Source organism: Sminthopsis crassicaudata, chromosome 6, assembly GCF_048593235.1.
Source record: "Sminthopsis crassicaudata isolate SCR6 chromosome 6, ASM4859323v1, whole genome shotgun sequence".
Classification (NCBI taxonomy): Eukaryota; Metazoa; Chordata; class Mammalia; order Dasyuromorphia; family Dasyuridae; genus Sminthopsis; species Sminthopsis crassicaudata.
In genome coordinates, this window is record NC_133622.1 from 35582584 (window position 1) to 35610404 (window position 27821).

Genomic DNA, 27821 nt, shown 5'->3' on the forward strand with positions numbered 1-27821 from the left:
TTTAATGAACCTAGGTCTTGCTGGCTCTATTTTTAAGTTCTCTTTATACTACTCAATTTATTCCTTAATATAGGTTTAATATATATAGTTATATGTACCTATTACTAACAGATATTAATAAGTACTCATTGATGCTAATTGAATTATGACAATAAACAACGTACATGGTTCAAGGCAATATATATGCAGTTAGCTATCTTGGAGTCTGTACAGAAGCTCCTTCTTCTTGTGATTGCCTCCTAACCAAAACCTTCATGAGCTGCTTTGTTCCTGACACATCTGGCTCCATGTGCTCGGGCAAATTCCTTAACCTCTTAATGCCTCAAATAAATCCCTAACACTATAGATGCAGAAAAGTTGATCATATTCAATTGACAATGGCTCTTTTCTCTAATGTTAACTTTTTAATAGCCAGACATCAAAAGGCATTATAAGGGAACCTTACAGACAAGTAAGTGAATTAATTCAATAATAATATGATTAGAGTACAAAGCATTAAAATATTTTTCACAAGTTTAGATGATAACCTTATCATATTCTTTCCTACCTATAAGTGCCCCCCAAAAAGAAAAATCACTTATGTCCCTATTTTTTTTCTCAATAGTATTTTAGTTTTTTTAAAAATTACATGTAAAGGTAGTTTTTAATATTTATTTTTGTAAGATTTTGAGTTTTAATGTTTCCCTCCCCCTTTCCTCCATGCTCAACAAGACAGCAATCTGAAATAGGTTACACATGTATAATCATTTAAACATATTTCCATATTTGTCATGTTGTAAAAGAAAAGCAAAACAAAAAATGTGAAAATAGTATGCTTCCATTCTAGTTCCTATTCCAGATCTGTTCTATATTTATATTATGATATGACACTATATCTTTTATCTACTTCATTCTTCTATTGTATATAGTTACAGTGCTTTTGAGAACTATTTAAATACATATTTTTGTACTCTGTAAACAAGACTTTATTCATAGTTGTTTTTCTTCCTTAGTATGAGAAACAAAAGATAAACCATGCTTTTGTAATCATAGTGATAATTGCTTGAAGAAAATGGTACATCTTTCTATATTATCCTTCTTTTAATATTTCCTAATACACTTCAGAAATACATGTAACGTAAATCCAGCTTATTTTAGACATAAGTTAAAGTTCTAAATATTTTATGTAGTGATTCACTTCGATTGAATATATTTTCAACTGCAAACAAGAAGAACTAGTTAATGTGTTGACAATTCCAGCAGGTTGGAAACTTGCTGAGGGAAATAAGCCTCAAAAGATGTAAAATTTTTCCTAAAAACAAAACCTGACTTTTTACATAATTTTTAACGTGAGTATTATTTTAATGATGCTATATAGTCAGGAATTATTCATCATCCTGAGGGTTTTAGTGGACCACAAGCTCAATATAATTCAATTATGTTATCAAAGCCAAAAAAGCTAATAAAATATTAGGTTTAATTAAAGGGGGTATAGTATATAAGATGAAGGAATTGGTAATAGGGCTACATATATATATATATATATATATATATATATATATATATATATATATATATATATATATATATATATATATATAAGCCTGGTCAAAGCAAAAGTTGGATATCTTATTCACTTCTGATTACCACATTTACCCCCTTGACACTTGCTCTTGGCCCTTACTGTCCTGGTAAATACCAATTATATCAAGGCTTGGTTTTCTCCATACTTCTTTTTACTTCCAAGGCATCTTTTCACCAGAATACTTTTGTGTGCTATGAAAGAGAGACAGCAATCCTATCTCACCCTTTATCCATTTCCAGATCCATAAGCAAACTAATTCTGTTACTGTTCCTTCAAAGGACCTGCCAATCTGCTTCCTGGTTGAAAACCTTCTCTTGCCATAACTCCACCCAAATACTTCATCTTACTCCATCAGAACAAAAGCTGCTTAATAACAAAGTTTATGCTTTTCTATTTTTGTCTCTACACTCAACAGTGTTTGACCCACAGTAAGGATTTAATAAATAATTCTTAATTTATTCATCTATTCATTCAAAAACTAGAAAGTGAAAATCCAAGTGTAATCTAAAATGATAAAAGGTTTCAAGCTTATACAACATAAGAAATTATTGAAAAAAAATAAGGAAATTTACCCTAGAGAAAAGAAAATATAAGATGGAGAGAGGTCATATATGATAGCTATATTCAACTTTTTGAAAAACTTTGTAATGAAAGAAGAGTTAGACCTGTTCATCTTGACCCCAAAAGATGAAACATTTAGATACAATGATTTGACTTGATATAAAGGAAAACATCTTAATATTTAGAAGAAGAAAAAACCTAAAGGAATTACATGTCTTCAATGGTATTGGGCTCACCAGGCTATGCCTTCAGATCACTTCTACTTTAGTGGAACACTGAAGGTCACCAGTATTGTTCTGGTCTCTGAGGTTTTTTACAAAGCTGAAAATATGCCTTAAAATTAATTTCCTTGAAACAACTTTTGTAGGTAACTTGTTTGTCAATTTTTTCAGTAGCAAATATGTAAGTAGTGATTGTTTCACAAAAGCTAAAAACTGAAAGACAAGAAAACTGGATGTTATTTTGTAAAGCACAGTTAATTGTGTCCTGCCATCCTGGTGAAAAGACAGCTATGGGCCATGTGCTAAGAAAGAAAAATATAGTTTATTTCCCTTAATTTTATTTTAGTTTAAGTGCATATTTCTAAACTTCTCTTACCAAAATTTTAGTAGTAATTAAGTAGTAGTATGAAAATAGGGTGTAACTATTCTATTACACAAATGTAGAGGGATAAGTCTCACAACTTCCCTATAAATTCATCCTAACAGACCTTTTTATAGAGCAAGGATTTGTTCTTCTAGAAAAATCCTATTCCATTGTGTTGATTTGGTACAGAAGTAATCTTGATTCTCAACAGATATATGCCAACCAAATACAGTCTCTATAAGTGTCTCAAAAGGATTCTAGCATAAGCCACAAGACAAAACTTATATCTGTAACAGGACCAAGAAAATCAAATTTAAAGGAGCTCATAAACAGAGAAGGGGCATGAGAGCAGATTGCTGGTCTTTGATAATAATGATGAATCATATCAACTGTAGTAAAATAAATGGGATCTTGTTAAGTTGCCCTATATCAATTATATCGCTGTCCTGGAAGTATTTAAATAAATAGCTAAATTATGGGAGACATGATGGGAGCTCTGGTATTTATATAAATTCATATACATGCAAAAAGTTCAACAATATCCTGATATCATTGTAGTTGGCGCTACTAGCCCTACTGTCTGATGGAGATGCACTTGAAGGGAATCTTTATGGCTTAAAAGAATACAGCAAGAATACATATCAATAGAAAAAGAGATGACTGAGTATAGAGTGGAAAATAGAAAGGAGTGAAAGCAGATAGCCTATTAGGTAAGCCATCAATATTTTATCAGAAAACTTGGGCAAGAATGGTACAAGATGAGAACTTGCTGGGAAAAGGAGGCAATTTATTTATGAATGGGAAGCCATACCAATTAAATCACATGTCCATTAAAGAAGATAGATAGATGCAGATGAATATACACTGTAGCATAGAGTATATGAATATTCCAATGTATCTACACTACAATAACCATAGATACATATATGCACATTCAAGTCATCTCCTATAATAACCATAGATACATATATGCACATTCAAGTAGTCTCTCAAGGTTATAGGCAATTCAGAATTTTAAACTGCATATGAATTGATGATATTCCGTGAGTGGAGGAATTTTCTTACATGCACATGAAAGCAAATATAGGGACAAAACTTTAACCAACTAAATTAAGGCAACACATATACTCTGATTCTTTCACTCCACAGTGCCTAGAATAAAGTCAGTGATTAATAAATGCTTACTGATGGAGGGGACAATGAATGCTAGTTCCAATGTTACTTGGCTACTTAAACAAGTATGAAAGCAACTTCCAGAATTCAGGTTAAAATGTTCCACATTGGGAATTACAGATTTCTTCCTGTATTTCATTACTGGAAGTCAAATAAATAATCCAATATTCTGCCTGCCTTTAGATTAGGGGTGCTGCTCTGTAGCATCCTAAGTATGATGACTGAGAGTTATGCTTAATTTAAGTGAAAAATGTAAACACATACATATGGATATGCATGAATAGTGATATATATGCACACACATATAATGTGTATTGTGTGTACATGTCATGTATAAATGTAACCAAAGCAAATAAATTGTTTCTTACTTTAGGAATAGACGTTCCAAATATAGAAAAAAAGAAGAAAGCATTTTAAATTGTTTAAATGCACATACCCACTACAAACTTCGTCATCTTGTCAGCAAAGTACATTCCAAAGTTTAATTACCTTCTTACTCATGAATTTTTAAATGTTGAAATAAAGATTTTAAGTTAATTGCAGACATTGTAATTAGAATCTTTAATTATAATTTAGTCCTGCAACTTTCCTTGGACAATTAGAGTGGCTAATGATTTTGAGATAACAATGTAAGTGTGTGTGTGTGTGTGTGTGTGTGTGTGTGTGTGTGTGTGTGTGTGTGTGTGTTTCATTGTTCCTAATTGTCTTTGCTGTGCTACTTTTTTTCTCTTAGATTAATGTCATTATAAATGTTCATCACTAACCTGCACAGGAACATTTGGTAGTATAGGTCATGATTCTAACTGTATATTCTGCATAAAATGAGAGTACAAGGGTGAATCTGATATAAGGAGAATTTGCTTTGTTCTGCACTTTATTTTAATGATAATTCTCTGTTCTGCAAAATTGCATTTTAGTGACATTAGTACAGCATCTCATATAGTCATTGACCCAGAGCTAGAAAGGACTATAGAGAGTATCTATCTAACCTCTGTATTTTACTGATAAGGAAACATTTTCCTTTTGAAAACTCAGCACAATGTGTTGGAAATAACTGTGGCCTGGACTTTGAGGACATGAGCTCAATCTTGGCTGTGCCATATGTCAGCTGTTTTGTCTTGGCCAAGTTCTTTCACATCTTTTGAGCTGTCTTTTCACTTGTCAAGTAGGGAGTGGAAGGAGATAATCTCTACGATCCTTTGAGTCTCTAAAAGTTGATAGATTTCAACTAATACCCCTTAAATATTCTCACACTTCAAAAAAATCGCCTTTTGTTTATATACCAAAAACCAATTTTAATTTTTCTTTGTAGTCATTTTGGAAAATCTTTAACATTTTTCTTATTTTCCTATTTTCATTTTATTATTAATTGTCTGTATGTTCAAGATGCACAATCATTCACTTGGACTGTTATTTTGACCATATTTATATCTTCCTAAAAGTCCTGAAGTATCTTTTCCCCTAATATCCATCGCTCCATATTAATGTTATGATCATTATGACATTTTGCTCCCTTCAGAACTTGCTATATCTTCTCTTCCCCTCAATAATTGCCTATATCTTATCAACTTTTAGACAACTTTCCACCGTTTACTGAGATCCCTCCTCAAAAAATTATGGAAGAAAACTTATGGATTCCAGACAGACTCATTGTCCCTAAACATTTTGACAGACAAAATGTATTATATCAAAAGTCATAAGGATAGGATGAAAAGGAAGAAATGACATAAAGCAAAGACAAATTATGGATCAACACATTAAATTAACAAAAAATACTGTTAAGCAGAGTTGTGATTTCCATTCCCATGTAAACTGCCTGTCTTCATTCAGTTTTATAGTTAATAAATACACACTTTACTTTGGGCAACTATTTTTCACATGTACATCACTGATCTCCAATACAGAACCGGAAAAATATGATGATTGAGTGAAAAGTCATACTATAGGAAATAAGAATCTGCATATTTCTTTGAATGTGAAGTAGCAAGTTGAAAATGAAAATGAAAGAATAATTTTCCTTCTTCTGAAAAAAAATAACATATGATAATAATTAATACACACCAATACATCCTTGGTTTCTAAAAAATGGCTTTGTACCCTCCCATGTTCCATTTTGATTAGAGTACAGATTTGTGATATTGTCTGTATTCTATTACCTATTGTTGCCATTAAGAAGTCAAACCTGCCCTGCTTCTTAATATTCTAAGGATACCTGAATATAACAAAACAGAATCCAGTCATCCAATGGATTTTCCTCATACCTCCCCTTAATTTCTTGGAGTGGATTTCTCTATCAACAGAAATTCAGGCTGCAGTCCCTATTTAATTTGGGTAGGGCAATAAGGTAATTCATATTCAACCTTCCCTTATAGAAAAATTGTTTTGTCAATAAATATTCAACTCACAACAAGATGCAAATTCTTTTATAAGTTTCAAAACTTTTCTTTCAATACAACTGTCTGTGTAACTTGCTATTGAAGATCCACAGTTTGTATTCATATTGGTTGTTAATAAACAGTTTATAAAGTAAATTTCCATCCAAACTTGAAATGACTTATGTTTATTCAAAGTCTAAGACAGTATCAGATATCTCTTCTTCATTTGATAAAAATTCAGTTTTTCTTACCATTAATTTTCTAGGGTTTCTAGGGCTACAAGGGACAAAATGTTTTATCTTGTCTATGGTCTTGTCACAAACCACACTCATTTTGGCATCAGTTAATCTCAGATTTGAATACCTAGAAAGCCTCAAAATAGCTTGAAAAACTAAACCACTTTCAATATTTCATAAGTTTCTTGACATTCTCAGAGGCAGTTATTTAAATATGATTTTTTTCCATTTTGTCCCATTATTTGATTAAGCTCCCTGAATAAGGGAAATCCTTATAATATTTTATTAAATTATCCAATGACTGTTTCCTTGGGTTTGTAAAACAGCTCAACTTTGATGGTTTTTATTAAGTCTATGTCATGACTTTTATATAGTCAACCTTAAATATTATACTTTTTAATATCATTCAATTTAATAAATATATATTACATACCAATTATAATCAAGACACTTCCAGGCAGTAGACATGCAAAATAAAATAATAAATTAGTCTCTAATCTCAAAGTATTTATATTATAATTGAGGGATATAATATATATGTATGTAAGTAAAAAGAATGCATATGTAAAATCATTTCAAGAGGGACAATATGTTAATAAATAACTATGAATGTCAAGCAAATCCTGGCATCAGAGGGGGCAAATAATTGGTATTTTCCAGGAATCCTGAGAATCTATAATACAGATGAAGTAATTGTACAGATACTAAAAAAGATTCTGAGTTCTAATCTTGCTTCTGATTATTAGCTATGTAGTGATAGGCAAGTCAGCCTCCTCCTTGTCTTACTAAAAAGATCCAAATTCTAGTCTAGTTTCAGACACTTAGTAGCTATTTGATGATGGGCAAGTCAGTTAGCCTTTCAATGTCACTATCCTCAGGTTACAAAGGAGGATGGCAGTAACCACCTAAAGAGATTGTTGTGAAGTTCAAATAATATAATACATATGAAATATTTTACAAACCTTTAATTACCATATAAATGCTAGTTTTATTGTTATCGTAGAACTCAACATTTTTGTTGCTTGCCTTTTTGTAAGGTCACATAGGCAAGAGATAGAATTTTCTCCATTAGGAACAGCTAGTAGGCCACTTTGGATTAAACAGAAAATATGTGGAGGTGAATAATTTGAATTAAAATTACCGTAGTAGTCGAGTCCGATTGTGAAATGATTTATGTTGGAAGATAATGATCATATATACAACATGCTTACTTGTATTTGTACATACAATGCTTTAAAATCAGGACTTGATTTTTCTACTTAAGACTTAAGAAAGTGATGGGGTGGCTGAGCCAAGATGTCAAGCAATAGACAAATCTCTATCTGATCTCCTCTGAGCTGCCCTCCAATCAACAGGAGATTAAGCCTCAGAGTTTTTTCTGGAGTAACAAAACCCACAAATATTTGGAGTATAACAAACTTCCAAAAGAAGATACTTTGGAGGAACTTCAAATAAAATCTATTTCAATTAGGCAGGGGGAGAGGCTACCAAGCATGAATCCTAGTATGGGAAGCTGGGGTGAGTAGCCAGGGTGGGGTGCCAGGGCTGATAGCATTCACACACTAGGGAATCTGCTGTGTGACTCTTAGGCTACTCTGTCCTGGTTACAAACCAGTGGATCAGCAGATTGTTGTGAGACACCCAAAACAAATACAAAAGGCAACTTATGAATCTCTGAACCTCAGAATTCTGGACCTGTCAAGCTTACTTAGCACCAGAAGTCAGTCAGCAACATTAGCCACAGGACAAAATAAAGTGGCTGTCACCCCTTTTCCTTAAGAGCAGAATTCAACCTTTAAAAATGAGTAAAAAAAAAAAAAGTACTCTGACCAGAGACAGCTTTAGTGGAGAAAGAGAAAAACAGACCTCACAGCCTGAGCTTCCTAAAGGCAAATCAGCACCAGATGAAGCACCAAAGAGTGATATGAGTTGGTTACTATTTCACAAGTCTCTCTTGGAAGAATTTAAAAAAGGATCATAAAAGATAGAAGAAAAATGAGGAAAAGAAACGAGATCTTTGCAAGAAGGTATAGAAAAGAAAAAACACAAAGTATCTGAATAAAACTCCTTAAAATAGATTTGATGAAATGCAAAAATCAAATAACTCCCTACAAAAATAGATTTGATAAAATGGAAAAAGCATATAACTCCTTTCAAAATAGCTATGAAAAAGAAATCAATTCACTGAAAAACAGGATTTATGAAATGGGGGAAAAAATGCAATGATAAAACACCTCAATTGGGCAAATGCAAAAGGAGATTTAACAAAGCTAACTGAAGCAAATAATTTATTAGAAAGTGGTGAGAAGAAATGTTAATAATGCTAGGGAGGCTATTCAGAGTTACATATCAAGCACACACAATTGCCATTACAAGATTGACACTCAGTGTGTGTGAGAGCAGGGAGGAGTATTAGAAGTAGATAAATAGGCTTGGGAATAAGCTACAGAGAGATGATAATCACAACCATGGAAGTTGGTGAGCTCACCAAGGAATAAAATATAATTGAGCCTTGAGAAGAAAGCCAAGGGCAAAGCCTAAGCGAGTGACAGTGGGAAAGAAATTAATTATCATACAATAAAGAATACTGAGGATAACTAAAATAGAAAAGAGTCACCAGAACTGAGGGAGGAAAGTGATGAAAGAGCACTCAAAAAGATATAATAGTGGATGTAAAAATGAAGTGAAAAAAAAATGATTGCTGAGTAAATACCAGGATATTTACAATTTGGGATCACTGGTGAGCTTGAAAAAACAAAACAGTGTCAAACAGGCTACTAGTTGAAAGTGATTAAGATGAGAATGGATGGAAGTTGAAGACAACAAATTAACTCCTTCAAAGGAGTTTGACTATGAAAGGAGGAGAGAAGTTTCATATAACATGAACACTAGACTGTTATGGTGAGAAGGAGGAATTCGAGGGTACTTAAGCATTGGTCTTACTTGATTGTGTTAAGATCATGATAGGCTCTTACCTGCATAATGAACTTGTGGGTAAATGAACATGCAATTCACAACTGTTGAGTTTGTTGTATAATTACTAGACCAGGTCATTTATGGAGACAATGATGTATTTCAATATTGCTTAGTGAAAAGGAAAGTATTAGAGTGGAGAGGAAGACCATAACATAGATACTGAACTCTTTAAACAAGACACAATAATGACCTGGAGGTGAGTTAACCCTTACATTAAGAATTTAAAGTAGGTATTTAAAATGGTTTTAGTTAGTCTTAAAGGAATAAAAGTGATGGTGAAAAAAAGAACAATCAGAAAGTGAAAATGGTGAGTATTCTACTTCTCCTGAATGATAGAAAGCAAGTTCAGAACTTGAAAGTTTGTCCAGAATCCTCTGGAGAGAACTAGATAAAAGTGGGTATCAGTGAAATAATATGGAAGGAGTATTAAGGAATTCCCCTACTTCCAAGAACATTCTGATAGTTCGTGCACATCCTGAAATGTTTCAAATACCCTGTTACACAATAGCTAAATGTATCTCCATTTGCTCTGCAGTCTGGAAGATGTCCCTAGTTCACTGAATGAACTATTCAGTAGCCTGAGGAAAGAGGTAAATAAATTCCTTGGTCCAAAGGGTAAGCTACACTGAACACATAATCTAATATTACCGAAGTTATTTGAAGCTTGGATTTTTCATCCAAGACCATTTGCTCAAACTCTTTCCTTAAATCAATAGTTGAGATGATTTTAGCAATCCCTTACTGTCCTAACAATGTGCAAAATCTAACATGGGATACATATTAAATTAGATTATTAAATTTAAATTTCTATATTCCTTTCTGGTTCTAATTTTATTGTCTATTTTGGAATGAGAAGAGATAGCACCTAGGGATTTGTGGTGGGTATTGAACCCTTAGGCTTATCATTTAGTCCACTTCTTTTTTAATACCATCTAACACCTTCAAATAGACTCTCTAATCTTATTGAATTATTGTCTCTTGTATCTTCAGTACTGAACGCACTAAAATAATCCTGCTAAGAAGTATATTTGTTTACTTCCTTAGCACAGAAATAATTCATCTCATCTCTCTATAATGGAAAAAAAAATTAGGTAACTTTTATTTGTTTGTGCAAAATTTTCCCAAGTTATAAGTACTCTCTCTCTCTCTCTTTCTTTCTCTCTCTCCTCTCTCTCTCTCTCTCTCTCTCTCTCTCTCTCTCTCTCTCTCTCTCTCTCTCTCTCTCTCTCTCTCTCTCTCTCTCTCTCTCTCTCTCCATCTTGTTTACCAAGTAGAGGATACTGTAATAACTCCAAAACCAATTCTTAGAGTTTTTTTTCCTAACTCTATCCTCTGTTGTCTATGCTAGTTTCTTGCCTTCTTATCTTATCCTATCACCAATTATACCTTACCAAAACTCAAACTTGAATTATTACCACTATTTGTTGCCTTTGCTCTTATTCATATGATGCTGAACTATTGGAGAAAATTCATGAAGCAATGTTGACCAGGATAGATTTATGTTACATAAACATTTTTTCTTTTATTTATTTATTTTTTATTAATTTTATAATTATAACACTTTTGACAGTACATATGCATAGGTAATTTTTTACAACATTATCCCTTGTATTCCTTTTCGTTCTGAATTTTTCCCCTCCTTCCCTCCACCCCCTCCCCTAGATGGCAGGCATTCCCATGCATATTAAATATGTTATAGTATATCCTAGGTACAATATATATGTGCAGAACTGAATTTTGTTGTTGTTGTTGTTGTTGCAAAGGAAGAATTGGATTTGGAAGGTAAATATGCTACATAAACTTACCTGAGTCATTGTGCCAAAGCAATGCTTTTACAGTTCTGTAGTCTATTCATCCCACTGACTATAGAGGCTTTTCCAAACCTTTTTATACTTCCTAAAACTTCCTGTGGCATACCTCACCCTTTTCAGTTGTTCTCTCTATCTCAAGTATTTCCTTACTCCTGTCCTTCCTTCACTGAGATGACAAAATGACCTTTTTCTTAGTTTTCTTAGTTCCTATTTTGTCCAAAATAGATTGTTTATCATTTAAACCCTTTTACCACTTATCTCTTTTCTACCTTTCAAACCTTCTGAAACTTTACTCCACATCATGAATTCTATAATTCAATTATACTGATTTTCTTGCTTTTCTTGCTCTCTTGATACCTTTTCATAAGCTGTTCCTATGTCTAGGAGTCAATCCTTTCTCATCCTCTCCTCCAGGACTCCCTAACTTCCTTAAGGCCTAGCTCCAACCCAGCTTTCTAAAAGAAGGCTTTACTATCTCTTCAACACAATGCTATTTTGCCTTCCCTCTGAGATAAATCTCATTTTAACCTGTATATATGTTGAATAGTTGCTTACAACTGCTTTCTCCAGTTAGAATGTAACCTCCAAGAAAGCAGGTGCTGTTTTTTGTTTGTTTGTTTGTTTGTTTTTTGTTTTTTTTTGTTTTTTTGTTTTGTTTTGTTTTGTTTTGTTTTGTTTTTTGTTTGTTATTTCTTAGGATAGTTCCTGTAACAGCTTATTTAATAAATTCTTATTGAATTTACTTGTTTTAATATTTCAGATTACTTGACAATATTTCTTTAAATGAACATTAATCTAAGTATGTTAGATTAGATCTGTGCATAACAAAAGAAAATATGACATAGTGAAACGCTAACTTAGACTTAATAAGAGCTGTTTTTTAGTTTTGTCCTTAAATTATACTATCTATATGATTATGGATAAGTTATTTATAATTTAAAGACCATAAATAATTCTTTGATACTAAAACTGATAAAAGATTTCCACTTTACATCTCTGGAGTGAGTTTACATAATGAGTATTCTGTTGACTAATGAAATCTTAAATTCAGATTTAAAAAAAAAAAAATGTGTCAAAACATAATAATTTAACATCATATCTTCTATTACTGTTTAAGTTCTTATCAAAAAACTGTAAAATTTGATAGCTGACATCACTGGAAACACTCAAGACCCTCAGCTTTGGTGTTTGTGTGTATCTCAGGAAGCAGGTTTAATATTCTTTGTCCTAACCCAATTCCACAAGAATTTAGATATCTATCATGTGTCAGCCACTGTCTTTCTTATATGCTGGGGAATATAATAAATGAAAAAAGAAAAATGAGGGGGCAGCTAGGTGGTGCATTGGATAGAGCACCAGCCTTGGATTCAGGAGGACCCAAGTTCAAATCTGGTCTCAGACACTTAACACTTCTTAGCTGTGTGACCCTGGGCAGGTCACTTAACCCCAGCCTCAGGGGAAAAAAAAAGAAAAAATATAATTGAAAAAAAGAAAAAAAATAGAAAACAAATAAATAAAATAAAGACAACATACAAAAGGAGTCAGAAAGCAGGAGATGGGACCTTCAAAGGATATCTGATTTGGAAGCATCTTGGTCCTTAAGAGTTGAAATTTGGCAGAGCAGCAGAAGCAAAGTGGAATACACCCCCTCCCAAAGTCTCAACCTTACCTCTCAGTCCTTGATTTCACACAACTTGTTAATATTACAGGCACAATGGCAGAAACTAGGCATGGACCCACATTTAACACCACATACTAAGATAAGATCAAAATGGGTCCAAGATTTAGGCATAAAGAATGAGATCATAAATAAATTAGAGAAACAGAGGATAGTTTACCTCTGAGACTTGTGGAGGAGGAAGGAGTTTGTGTCCAAGGGAGAACTAGAGACCATTATTGATCACAAAATAGAACATTTTGATTACACCAAATTAAAAAGTTACTGCACAAACAAAACTAATGCAAACAAGATTAGAAGGGAAGTAACAAATTGGGAAAACATTTTTACAGTTAAAGGTTCTGATAAAGGCCTCATCTCCAAAATATACAGATAATTGACTTTAGTTTATAAGAAATCAAGCCATTCTCCAATTGATAAATGGTCAAAGGATATTAACAGACAATTTTTAGATGATGAAATTAAAACTATTTCTACTCATATGAAAGAGTGTTCCAAATCACTAGTGATCAGAGAAATGCAAATTAAGACAACTCTGAGGTATCATTACACACCTGTCAGATTGGCTAAGATGACAGGAACAAATAACGATGAATGTTGGAGGGGCTGTGGGAAAACGGGGACACTGATGCATTGTTGGTGGAGTTGTGAAAGAATCCAACCATTTTGGAGAGCAATCTGGAATTATGCCCAAAAAGTTATCAAAATGTGAATACCCTTTGACCCAGCAGTGCTACAATTGGGCTTATATCCCAAGGAAATACTAAAGAAGGGAAAGGGACCTGTATGTGCCAAAATGTTTGTGGCAGCCCTTTTTGTAGTGACTAGAAACTGGAAAGTAAATGGATGTCCATTAATTGGAGAATGGTTGGGTAAATTATGGTATATGAATGTTATCGAATATTATTGTTCTGTAAGAAATGACCAACAGGAGGAATACAGAGAGGCTTGGAGAGATTTATATGAACTGATGCTGAGTGAAACGAGCAGAACTAGGAGATCATTATACACTTCAACAATGATACTGTATGAGGATGTATTCTGATGGAAGTGGGTATCTTCAACATAGAGAAGAGCTAATCCAGTTCCAATTGATCAATGATGGACAGAATCAGCTACATCCAGAAAAGGAATACTGGGAAATGAGTATAAACTGTGAGCATTTTTCTTTTTGTTTTTCTTCCCAGATTATTTTTACCTTCCGAATACAATTCTTCGTTTGCAACAACAACAACAACAAAATTCGATACTGCACATATATATTGTACCTAGGATATAAGATATTTAATACGTATGGGAATGCCTGCCATCTAGGGGAGATGGTAGAGGGAAGGAAGGGAAAAATTCGGAACAGAAGGGAGTACAAGGGATAATGTTGTAAAAAAAATTACCTATGCATATATACTGTCAAAAAAGTTATAATTATAAAAATTAATAAAAAATAAATTTTATTTAAAAATATCACAGGCACAGTTCTATCCTTGAGAAACTTGTAGACATGTATATTAATTAAAATAGACATGGCTATTACTGTAGTAAAAAGTCACGAGAAGGACAAATACAGTTGTTGAAAATTTTTGTTGGTTTGAACTAAGGCTACATTTTTTAAACTAAGATTTAGCATCATGTTCATGTATACATAGTGATAAGCAGATATTTCAATAGGAAATTAGTCCAGATAAGACTGGGAAGTAAATTCTGAATAAATAAGATATCTTTCTGAAAACAGCCTTCAACAAAACAGCTTTCAAAGTACAATAAATTGCAAGAGAAAGGGGTGGGTTTAAATTAGGACAACAAATAACTAAGGAACCTGTCAATCTTTCATGTGAAACTTGGTAGACAAAATCTTCACCATTACACAAGCAATTTAAAATTTGGATCTACAGTTTGCCCAGGTTGTAATATTGTTTTGTCCAATTCATTTTTCTTAAAGAAGAATAAGTTGATAAAGGTAAAAAAAAAAAAAAAGGTAGGAATCAAATCTATAGATAGCTAAAATGGATTGGCAAAACTTATAAAACTAACAAGTAATTACTCAATAGATGGCTAAGAAGAAAATCAGAGAATATTCCTAGAATCAACTGCAACAAATATTTAGAAATAAAGTTGAGCTAAAGGTAAAAGGGATAGTGTAAACAGTGTTTACAGAAAGCCAAATTAGCAAATAATATCAGTGTGCTGAATGACATTTTTCATTTGATCTGAAAATAAAATAGATCCTTATACTATTATCTAAACAAAACTCTTGAAAAAGTAAAGGGTTTAAAATTAATGAATGATACTGAGACAGTTATAAACAATAGTTCAATCAAAATATTATTTTAATAAAGAACTTACCATATCTGTGTCGGAGACAGGGCCAAAACTGGTCACATAGATATTAGTGAAGACTTCAGTAATGCTGTCTAATTAAAAAAGGATAGTTTAATATAAATAATAAAAATGACAAAGGCAGAATATAAAGGTACATTTAAATATGATTTGTTTAGAAAGTTGTGTCATGAGAGTCATATTTAAATTTTCACACACACTTGTATATATATATATGTATATATACATATATATATATATACATATATATATACATTTAACAAATTGCTTCTTTACTTTCACAAGCAACAAATCCATAAAAATAACTATTCTGGTTGGTGTTTTAATAGGAGGCTATCTCAATTCTAAATATAAAATGTTTTTATAGCAGCTCTATTACACTCTCTTGCAGATCATAGCTATTAAGTTCAGTCTGTTTCAAGTCTGTTTCTCCATAATAAATAGCTTCTTCAGAAACCACCCTAAGAAAACAGGCTTATAATAAAATCACCAACAATGCTAAAAATAAAGCATACTTACTGTTCAAAAGTGTAGTTTTTGGATTTTTAGATTAAAAAAACAATTTCAAATTATAATATTTCTTCAGGATAAGGATCTAGCCTTGTAAGTTAGAAATAAGTATTTTTCCTCCTTGATGTTTAAAAATGGACTATTAATCATAATAAACAAATATGATTCATTCTACTAGGAAGAGATTTGTTATTTAATTATGTGCCACACATAAAAGCAAACAATTTATACTAAATGTAGAACATTCTTCTACGATAAATTGTCCTTTGAACAAGAATGTATTTTGAAAATTGAATCCTTAAAGTGGCTAACTGATAGCTGAGATGCCTTTGAAAAGGTGTTCACTCTTAGGAGTAAAATAAATGATGGCAAATTAAGATCCTATTTGGAACTGAATTTTCAGAGGCTTAAAAAAAAAGATGTGGGTTGTTTTTTAGAAGAATGAGTCTTTAGGATTCCTAGATTTTGCCTATACTTATTCCAATTTTCACATGCTTCCTATATTTTTGAGACTATACAGCTTTCAGAAAAATGACCTTAATAAATCCATTCTGAATTTGTCTGCAGTGAAGGTTAATTTATTTCACTGAAGGAAGTAGATAATGCAAATAGAAAGGTTTTTAATCAGCTATATGATTTCAATGCTTGTAACAATCACTTCTAAAAGCATTTAAGTTAAAATTATTTTGGTTTAAAATGCTAATGCTTTTTTCTGATGAAAATGAGATGTAATCCCATTTAATTTAAAACACCTTTTTTGCTTGAAAACTTAATGTTTTTTGAGATTCCAGAAAGGGAATTTAAGGCCAGAACTTTGGTCTTATATACCTTCAAATCTCCAACAGCACTTTTTACAGTCTTATGCTCAATAAATATGTGTTAAATGAGTGAATCAGTTTTAAATCTCAGTATGGACACAATCCAGTAAAACTAATAGCCAAAGAAGGGTGGGGCTAACAAAATATTAAACATCATCATAGGATAATCAGATAGTAAGAGCAAATTGCAAGTCCGCATGAGTACTGGAAATAAATTTAAAAATATTTCATTCTTCACAAGATAAAATAAAACAACTTGATACATTAATACCAAGAACATGTTATGCTCTTGTCATTTGTCTGAAGTTTCAGAAAAGTTTAGCAAATGATTAAAATGATAATGACAGTTTGCATATAAGGTAGGATTTTAAAAAGTTATTTGTATGATTCAATGTAGCATTAAAACTGCTATAGGCGATTACCAAATTCATGGAGATTATAAAGGGTGGACATACAGTGAGCATCGTCTTGGTCATTACAACCAGAATCATAAGTTTTTTATGTGACAATAACTTTATGTGATTTTCACAAATGAAGAAACACTAAAATCAATCAGTAGTGGCAATACTTAGATTAGAACCTAGGTTGCTGATTCTAAATTCATTTCTCTTCCTACTACATTTTAAATATAAGATATGCAGGAACTAATGAATTAAAGACAATCGTTATTAAATAATTACTCTTTGTCATCCAGTGCTAAAGGTTTTAAAAATACAAAAAATAAAAAATAAAAAAGCAAAACAAATGGGGAAAAAGGAGACTCCCTGTTCTAATAAAGATTATATTGTAATGGGGGAAACAACACATATTAGGAATGATGACCAGGGAGGGTTAAAGGCAAGTGTTATGTAAATCTGAATTACTTTAATGATTAAATAGCTGTTATTTGTTTTTGAAGGCCTGCATCTAAGACACTAAGAGTTGTCATTTTCCATCCACAACTTTCCCAAATATGATTCTTTCAACCCATACATACATTTTTGCGTATATACATAAAGATGCACATATGTGTATATGTATATGCATGTATGTGCATGTATATACACATATATATGGGTACATAGGTAGATGGAAAGAAAAATCAGATGAGGGATATTTCAGAGGGCAAACCTTTGTACAATACCACAAGATTTCATTGGTGCAACTATCTAAAATGAGTTACATGTAACCTGAACTGTAAAACTCACCTCACCTACACTACCCACTATTTCTAAAAGTCCTCCTGATCACTGTCTGCCAACCAAATCCTTAACTCTGACACACCTATTGCAACCCCAATATAATCCATTATCCTTCAGCCTCTCATCCTCCACCCTCTGCTATGATGAAGTACCACCTTCTCATGCCTCTAATTCCATGTTACTTAGGTAAACAGAAAAAATAAAATTTTTTTCAAAGCTACACATGTATAACAAGGTCTGGTGGGAAGGGAGGAAAGAAAAGAATCTGGAACTCAAAGTTTTGAAGATCAAATGTCAAAAAATGTAATTGGAAAAAATAAAATATTAAATAAAGAGAAGGGAAAAAAAAGGTATTCCTGGAATCTCAGAATAGGAATATAGAATTTATTTTCCCAAAGAAATTCCATTTAAGATCTAGAATAGTAAATTATATGCTTTGAATGGAAGCTTCAAAAGAGTAAATAGAGCACTGGGTTACGAGTCAGGAGAACCTGGGTTCGAGGCTCATTTCTGGGGTATACAGGCTATGTGACCCTGTGCAATTTAACATCTCAGGGCAACCTATTCTTTAGCTGCAAATACTTGTTAAACTGCTTAAAAGAGGAAGCTGACCTGATGAAGTCAAAGAGCTGGACAGCAAAAATAGGCAAGTAGAATAATAGATAAGTAATCTTGCTTGATAATCTGATCAACTAATGTTGTGTTAATGAGATTAAAAAAATTCAAATTTCAGTTGACATTAAAATTTTCAAATATAATTCATTCTTAAATTTAAACATAACTATAGGTATTATTTTTAAAATGTTTTAGCAGGCTATCATTAAGAGAAATAAGGTTGAAAAAAGTAACTCTGAAGTTAGTTTGATTTCCTACTATTACACCATCACTAGAAAATACTGACAAAGTTGATAACAGTTCCCCTCCACCCTTATTTTAGGATAAATACATCTTTTGTAAAATCTTGAGTCATAGAGGCAAAGAAAATAGTGAAGAGTGGAAATATTATGAGAGGAGTGAAAAAACTTAACCAAAACATGCACATTCTCTCACAGAAACATACATACAATAATAGTAAAGGAATCTTTATATAATGCTTAGATGTTTTTGAGCTGCTTTGCATATAATGATTCAATAAATGTTTTGTTGAGTCACCTTAAATTGATGATAATTTTCCCAATTTCTAGCTGCTCACAAATTGCTTTTACTCAAAGAAGATCTAAGTTTTGAAAGATAGAAGCATCAGAGAAAATAGCATATATAAAATAGAAAATCTATAAATATTTCATAATTTGAATTAAAATAGTAAATATCTGAATCACAAAAAAATGATTTTAATCAAAAAGCAATAGAAAATAAGCCCTTTGAAGACCCAAAGTGACTATATTTTTTTCTACATATTATCAAAATATCTATTTGACATTTAATAGGTTCTCAAGAATTTGGTAGGATTGTTGAACTAAGTTTAACTATGGACTTATTATTTTAGGCCTGAGTCTTAAGCTTCTATGAGCTCAGACATTTTTTTAGGTCAATATCTCTTCCATTGGGAGCCATTCCAGAATCTTTTGGTTCTAGACTTTAACTTTTAATGCTATACTGTATCAGTCTAATCACTAAATTCCAACTTAATCATTTTATCCCTAGGTCTTCTTGTTCCCTGAGCTAGTTTGATGCCCTAAATTCAGTGATCTGCCTTACTTAATTCTTTGGTCTTCAATCCCACTTCAGCAGTCGTCACAGCATGTTGGTGTTTATTTCCAATACCTAATTTCCACCATTTCTCCCTTTTTTTTTCTTTCCTGTTCTCTTACATTTCAGAAATGAAGACATTTTAGTATTAATTTCTAATGGAATGATAATATAGAAATTCAGTAACAATGAAAAAGAATAAATTAGTTACAAATGTATAAAAGACAAAATTTCACTCTTATTGAGTCAATCTCTACCAATATTCTCAACATTTAACTTAACTTAACTTAACACTTAAGTGTTATTTCCTTTTTGGAAGAACAGCTAGGGTTTTTTATTGATATTTTTTACTCTAGGAAAGTCCTAGTCTGATATTGTAATTCATTCATCTGGTCAGTCTTGTCAGGTCAAATCTATTCTCTTTTCAACTAAGCATGCAGAAAGTATCTCCTTTAATTTTTTCCTAGGGTCATGGAGTTTCTGTTTGGTAGCAGCTAAGTAGAGCAGCTAGGTGGTACAGGAGCAGGTAGGTGGAGGAGTTACAGAGCAGTAGTCATGGAATTAAAAAGTTCTAAGCAAACAATGCAGCATGAGTTGTATTCAGAAAATGATTTAACCCTTATCTTTATCAGTTTCCTTATCTATAAAATGAGCTATAGAAGGAAATGATAAAGTACTCCAGTTCTTTTTTTACCAAGAAAATTCCAAATGGGATCACAGAGAGTTACATATAACTCAACAACAACAACAGAGCACTTAATAGGTGTTGGGTCCTTTTCATTTTTTACTCCCTATAATAGTTATATATTTCCCTTCCTTTAGATGAACATGGGGAAGTAGATAGGAAAAAAAAATTGTTCCAAGTTTGTTTCTCTCATCTCCTCAATACAAACAGATTACATAATAGACCCAGAATAACCAAATGGAGCAGAGATATTATAACCAAAAATTTAAAAAGAGAGTTCTTTTCCTCATGAAGTCTCTAGGTAGAGATGATTAAAATATGAAAATAAGAGAATAACATGGTATAATGAGAAACCTGTTCAGAATAGGAAAGGTAAAATGAGATGGTTTTGTGTTTAATATGTTATAAGGATATTAGGAAAGCAAAGATTGTTCCTTGTAGAAAAGGAAAAGTTAAATTTTGATTAAGTTGATAATTTACTGCAGTGTTATGTCAGGATTACTATTGCATTGTTTCTCCCGGTCCTGTCCTTGAGTACTGGAGTCATGGACAGACACTTCAGTAGATGAGCACTGGTCAATTATTAAAGCAATGAAAATGGACACTGCTTTTTCAACAATGTGGTGATTCAGGCTAGTTCCAATGGGACTGTGATGGAGAGAGCCATCTACATCCCGGAAGGGGACTATGGGGACTTAATGTGGAACACAACATAGTATTTTCACCTTTTTGTTGTTATTTTTGCTTTTTTTGGTTTGTTTTTCATTTTCCCCCTTTTTATATGATATTTCTTGTCCTGCATGGTAATGTAGAAATATTAATAGAAGAATTGCACATGTTTAACATATATTGGATTACTTGCTGTCTAGGGGAGGGAAGAAGGGAAGGGAGGCCAAAAAAAATTAGAACACAAGATTTTGCTGCATGGGTAAATGCTGAAAACTATCTTTGCATATATTTTGAAAATAAAAAAAAAACTATTATTTTATAAAATTAATTGATCAAAAGATATTTAAGATCCTGATATGTGCTAAAGATACAGAACCTAACATGAAATATCATAAACTAGAAAGTGGTAAAAGGCTACTCTGCACTTGGAAGCTTTCCCTAATTTAATGATCATCAGCTCCTAGCAATATTATTTTCTAGCAAATGACTGTTTTTAAGTTGCGATGGAAAAATTGTGAGGAAGACAGTGACAAATTGTCCTTCTATATAGAGAACTGAAAAAGAGATAGAGGCATTACAAAATTCAGAGTTCATAAGAATTATGATCTTGCAGGTGTTTAAGCAATGGAAAAAGCTATGACAATAGACTGAATTATTTCCATTCCAGAAGATTTTTAGGATAAACAAATGAGATAAGTAACCATCTGTTTTATATAATTCAGGTATTCTGGACTTTTTTGAATTGAGGAGTTATACCAAATGATTGCTTGAGATCTCCTGAAATTTTGATTATATGATTATTTGTTTCCCCATACTCATTCATTATATATGAAATTATATAAAAGTGCCCAGATTAAGATAAATTCAAACTAAAATAGCACACTGAAACAATAATGATAATTCAAAGGCATAAACAAAGAAGCAATCCTTTGGGATCTCAGTAGACATCAAAAGAGCTTAGATGAGAATTTGTCAGCTTAGATTGGCTCTAAAATGGAAGAACAATGGAAATATTTGGTAAAGAATTTTCCCTTACTAAAAAAAGAGTAATGCCAAATAATTCTATTAGTGTAAAATAATTCACAAATATATAGATATGTTTATCTGTGTCTGTGTATAGTTAAAATATATTAGACACACATATAAATAAAGATAAATATTTCTATTAATGATGTGACAATTCATTACAAATGCAAATGTAATCATAATGTAAGTGTAAATCATAATTATACAAATATTATATTCTTTTTTTCATGATAGTTATGACAACTTTTAGCATAAAATTAGTTTTCTGCATTTTAAAGTCTATGAACCATGATAGTGATTGAATTAAATCATTAAAAGTAAAGACATAATTACATGTCTATGTAAACAACAATATGGAAGGTTGCTACAAAACAGTTGGAATGAAACAGCTTAGTTTTTTTTTGAAAGAGGAGAAAAATAAAATAGATACAGAAGGACTTTGTGCCCTTTTACAGAGCCATTGTACTCTGGAATACTTGATTGAAATTCCAGCCCTAATGTTGCTCAGATTCTGAAACTATCAGCAGACAAACAAAACATTGATAGAACATTTCATATTACTTCTTGTTAGACTAGAAAAATTAATTGATTAACTGATATGTGTGTGTGTATTTTATGCATATATATGTATAAATTGCTGAGGCATTAAGGGTTAAGTGACTTGCCCAGGTTCACCCAGCTAGGAAGTGTTAAGTTTCTGAGGCAATATTTGAACTCAGGTCCTCCTAACTTCAGGGTTGATGCCCACCAAATACAATCAGCTGATATTTTCAAAGAATATAATATTAGAATAAAATGAGACTTTGTAGTTCTTAAAATAGATGTCATCATATTTTTTTAAAAGGAACATTGCCTAAACTATCATATTGGGCTATCACAGTTCTAATTAATAATGTAGTAACAGAAAGTTGGAAAGTATATTCTCTTTTTAACCTGTGTTACTTTAAAAGCACCATCTTCAGACTGTTGTGAATTGGTAACATTCTTCAAGATTCTACTATGATCTCAGGTCTCAAGCAAAGTGATTTTGGAAATGATTCATTTTATCAGTTGTGGAATGGCATCATAGATCAATTGATAAATATCAACTTAAAGTCTACCTGTTTATAGAAATTTAAAAGGTGTATTTATTTATGCTAATAATAGCAAGAATTGAAGGTGCAATTGTTATATAAAATGTATTTTCTATGACTAACTTTACAAATGAGGCTGTGATCCTGTCACATTTAGCAGTATTCCATATTTGCCTCCAAAGACTGTGATACATGCATTTGTAATGTTATTAAATCACAGAAGAATCTGTAATAGTGATAGCAAAAGTAAAGCTCTAATGATTATTATATAAAATCTAGATAGACAAGGGAGAATAACAAACAATAACCTAGTGTTTCATAAAGTAGAAATTTTAAATAACTTGATAAGACTTTTGGGGAAAACTGAAAAGCACTTTGACAAAAACTGGGTTTTAATTCAACACTTTAAGCCACTTCTACAATATATTTTCAGTGGATGGGACCTTAATATTAAAGGTTATATTATAAAACTATTAGAAGAAAAACCATATGCTTCTCAAAGGAATAGGAGATGTATTCTTAGCCAAACAAGAGATAGAAGCAATTATGAAACATAAAGTAGAAGAATTTGATTATTTAAAACTGAAAAGCTTCTGCACAGACAAGAAATTGATGTATTTAGAAAAAGAAGGGAAGTGGTTCAAAGGGAAAAAAATATTGTATCAATTTTTTTTCTGATATGAATGTAGTATTCAAGATATATAAACACACTTTTCTATTTGGATACATGTATGTGTGTGCTGTTTATATATACATATATATATATAATATATATACACACACACATATATGTGTGTATCTATGTGTGTGTGTGTGTGTGTGTATGTATGTCTAGTAAGTGTGTGTGTGGATGGGTGGATGGGTGTTATGGGCATATATAAAACTAACAGCCATGCATGAATAAATGTCTGGCCAAATGACATAAAAACAGTTTTCAAAAGATTTGCAATGCATTTACAACCAAAATAAAAACATTCTAAATCACTAATAGTGAGAAAAGCAAATGCAAAGAATCCTGAAGTTTCATCTAAAATGCTACACATTGGCAAAAATGATCAACAGATAGTCATGGTCAATATTGGAAAGAATGCAGAAGACTTGGCACACTAATACACTGTGGGTGGAGCTGAGAAGTTGCATTATAATTCTGAGAAGCTATTTTGAATTCTTCAATATAAAATGACTATTGAACCAGAAATCCCATTACCAACTTATGACCCAAATAAGTCATTAAAAAGAAGAAAGGTGACATATACTCTAAAATATTTATAGCAGCACTTTTTTGTGATAACTAAGATTTGGAAATGAAGTAGATGCACATCAATTGGGGAATAAATGACAGACAATTGTGGCATATTAATGTAAAGAAATCTTGACCTGTTTTTTAAATGATGTTTCACCAATGTAGAGAAGCCCTGAAAGGTCTATATGAACTGATGGAAAATGAAGTAAGCAGAGTTTAAAAAATCAAAACACATGGTAATTAACCAAGATAAATGGAATGGGCAGTTATATACGGAAAAAAGAGAAATAATGAGCAAAAGGAGGAGGAAAAGAGGGAGAAGAAAAAAAGAAGTAGTGGCAGTAATAGTAATAGTAGTAGTAGTAGTAGTAGTAGTAGTAGTAGTAGTAGTAGTAGTAGTAGTAGTAGTAGTAGTAGTAGTAGTATAGTAGTAATAATTGTAATAGTAGTAAGTATAGTAGCAGAAGTAAATGCAGGCATAACAAAATTATAAATATCTAGAAGTACTCAAATGAACAAAAGTGACAGAGCTTCTTCACTTCATCCCTTTGTGGCAGTGGTATGTCCTCAGGTGCTACACATTATACATATGTTACATATTTTTTAATGGATTGAGCAAATCAGCTCATTTTTTTTCTTCTCTAAAAAGTATAATTTTTTATGTTGGATGCCACTTTGACAGAGAGAGGGATATTTGAAATTACTATGATGATGTAAAAAATAGATGTTGATACAGCATACTTTTAAAAAGAACATATGGACATTGCTTATTTTTATGGATTTTATTGTTCATCTTTATGTTGATAGATATTTGGTACTTTTGTCTATGATGCACATTGTTGTAGTCTGTTAGCATAAAAACCAAAAAAGAATGTCCTACTGTGCTCTTCTTTAAATCCATTTAATTCAGCAGGTGCAGGTGCATTTTGATGATATTATAATATGTATTTATAATTTTCTAATTTGTGTTTTGTTTATTTTTATATGCCTTTAGTTTTATAAGATTGCAAAATTTTAGATGAAAGAACCCTTGTATTAATTATCTTTCTATCTTGCTGGGCATCTAGTACAATATACTCTCTCTCTCTCTCTCTCTCTCTCTCTCTCTCTCTCTCTCTATATATATATATATATATATATATATATATATATATATGTGTGTGTGTGTGTGTGTGTGTGTGTGTGTGTGTGTGTGTGTAAATACACACACACACATATATATATATATATATAATTTCTTAATCAGGCTATAGATGTGTATGTTTATTACATATATATATATACACACACATATATTATAGGGCCATTCTTGACTTTGCAAAGACCTGGATTTAACTTGTTCCTCTGACATGCTAATAATATGACCTTGAGAAGTTACTTAACTTTATACTGTTCCCAACAACATCTAGATTTTCTGGATAGTTGCATATCTACAATAACAGAACTTTTTAAAAGAGGAATGACTCATGCCAGTGAAATTATTTCAATGCTGGTGACAATGTCCTTCTGTGTGATTATACCGTTTAATCTCCTTAATGGTCCTTTAAAAATAATAACCAAAATTGCTATCTCCATTTTGTAGAAGAGAAAACTGAGTTTCAGAAAGTTTAGGTATCTATTTTAACATTGCATAACCAATAAATGTCAGATTTGATATTTGGATCCCTGTCAATTGCCTTTTTCCATTATGTCATTAAGCAATGAATGATAAATTGATTAGTTATTAAGTAGAGATTATCTTGTCATCAAAGATTAAATGAATTAGTTGGAAGCATAGAGAATAAAAGGGAAATAATATAGTAAAACTTGCTTTTATTTGTCTTTAGCATGGCCTAAAATTTCACTGGTATAAAGAACTCTGAGGAAAGTCCCTCATTCACTGTAGCTCAACACTGGCTCTATAACCCAGAGTCTTTAAGCACTACTTAGGTATTGACAGTGATCTTCCCAGGGTCATGCTGTCATGTAACACAGACAGTATTTGACTCCAGATCCTCCTGATTTTAATATATTTACTCATAAAATTTGTTAAGTAGGTAAAAGTGATACAAAGGGCTAGGAGATATGTGAAAGTGCATGAAAGTTCTGGGAAGTATGATTAGAGAGAACTTTCAGAGGAAGTTGTGCTGAGCTGAGAAAAATGTCTATTGATAGAAAATGGCTTTAGAGGCCAGAGCTATTTTTAGCTGCAGATAATATATTAATAATAACACCAATAAAATATAATATGTTATATATAATATATAATATATTATTCTGTGACTACAAAAATTTTTTGTTACTTTTACAAGTATTCCTTTATCTAATGAATAACCAGATGTTTGATTAAAATCCAGTAAAACTTTGGTATCCATATTCCATTATAATTTCCAGAAGAGATTATTTACCTTTATGTCTGCCGTTTAGGGCAGTTCTCTAAATATATTAGACATCTCATAAATGTTTGAGGTGGTGAATCACTGCAACGGTTCTCATATGTGAAGTAATGATAGAGGCTGAATTAGCTAGTTGAAAAAATTCAAAGTGAAAGTTAAGAGCAAAGTAAAAAAGAAAAGTTAAATGACTAGGTCTTTGATTCCTGAGTAATAAATACCAATAAGTCTAAGGAATATCCAGGCAACAAAAAGGAGCCAGTAAGTTTTGTAAGAATAGACGGAGGTAAAGCTTAGGAGTTGCAGTAATTATGTGGCAAAAAAGTGCCAATATCTTGCAAGGTAATATGAAAAGCTGTTTCCTTTTCTCTCTTGTCAAATATGGCTGGACAATGTTCTGGAGACCAGCTCCAGAAAACACTTCTAGAAAGTGAAAAGTAATGATAGAAATTTACAGTGTCTCAGGAAAACGTAATCGTCCTGTATCTTCAAATGGACTCAAGCCTGAAAAAGCAGAACTCTAGGATCATGTAAGCCACTTTTGATTACCATAGTCATAAATACTTCAGTCAACTCCAGAGTTCAAGATGGTTTGAAGAAACTGGGGCCCAGAGATTGACTGGTTCAATGTCATGCAATTTGTAGATTGTAAGTTAATTCTCTCTCTCTCTCTCTCTCTCTCTCTCTCTCTCTCTCTTTCTCTCTCTCTCTCTCTCTCTCTCTCTCTCTCTCCCCTCTCCTCTCCTCCCCTCTCCTCTCCTCTCCTCTCCTCTCCTCTCCTCTCCTCTCCTCTCCTCTCCTCTCCTCTCCTCTCCTCTCCTCTCCTCTCCTCTCCTCTCCTCTCCTCTCCTCTCCTCTCCTCTCCTCTCCTCTCCTCTCCTCTCCTCTCCTCTCCTCTCCTCTCCTCTCCTCTTCCTCTTCTCTTCTCTTCTCTCTCTCTCTCTCTCTCTCTCTCTCTCTCTCTCTCTCTCTCTCTCTCTCTCTCTCTCTCTCTCTCTCTCTCTCTCTCTCTCTCTCACATGTCCTATTTATATAATACTATATACTATAGTGATGTATATTTGAAACTTATTTCATTAAAAGGCTGTAAGTCCTAGCAAAGCAACTACTTTTGTATTATCTTATATTTTTTTCTCAGGTCCTAGGATGGTGCTCATTACATAATAGAACCTTAGTTAATTTTTTTCAATGAATTAGAAGAAATCTGAAGGTAATACCATATGCTAATTTCTTTGAAATACGTGAATAAATTTTTTATTTTA

The 27821-nt window shown here is 32.1% G+C and overlaps 1 protein-coding gene across 3 annotated transcripts in view; it reads right to left on the bottom strand.

Annotated features, from left to right (window-relative positions):
- Positions 1-27821, bottom strand: part of GABRA2 (gamma-aminobutyric acid type A receptor subunit alpha2) — a 126182-nt gene that overhangs the window by 45040 nt on the left and 53321 nt on the right. For all 3 annotated transcript variants that reach the window (XM_074276846.1, XM_074276845.1, XM_074276847.1), the window contains one exon: positions 15300-15367. In XM_074276846.1, the coding sequence (XP_074132947.1) occupies positions 15300-15367 (68 nt within the window). The remainder of the gene's footprint in view (positions 1-15299; positions 15368-27821) is intronic.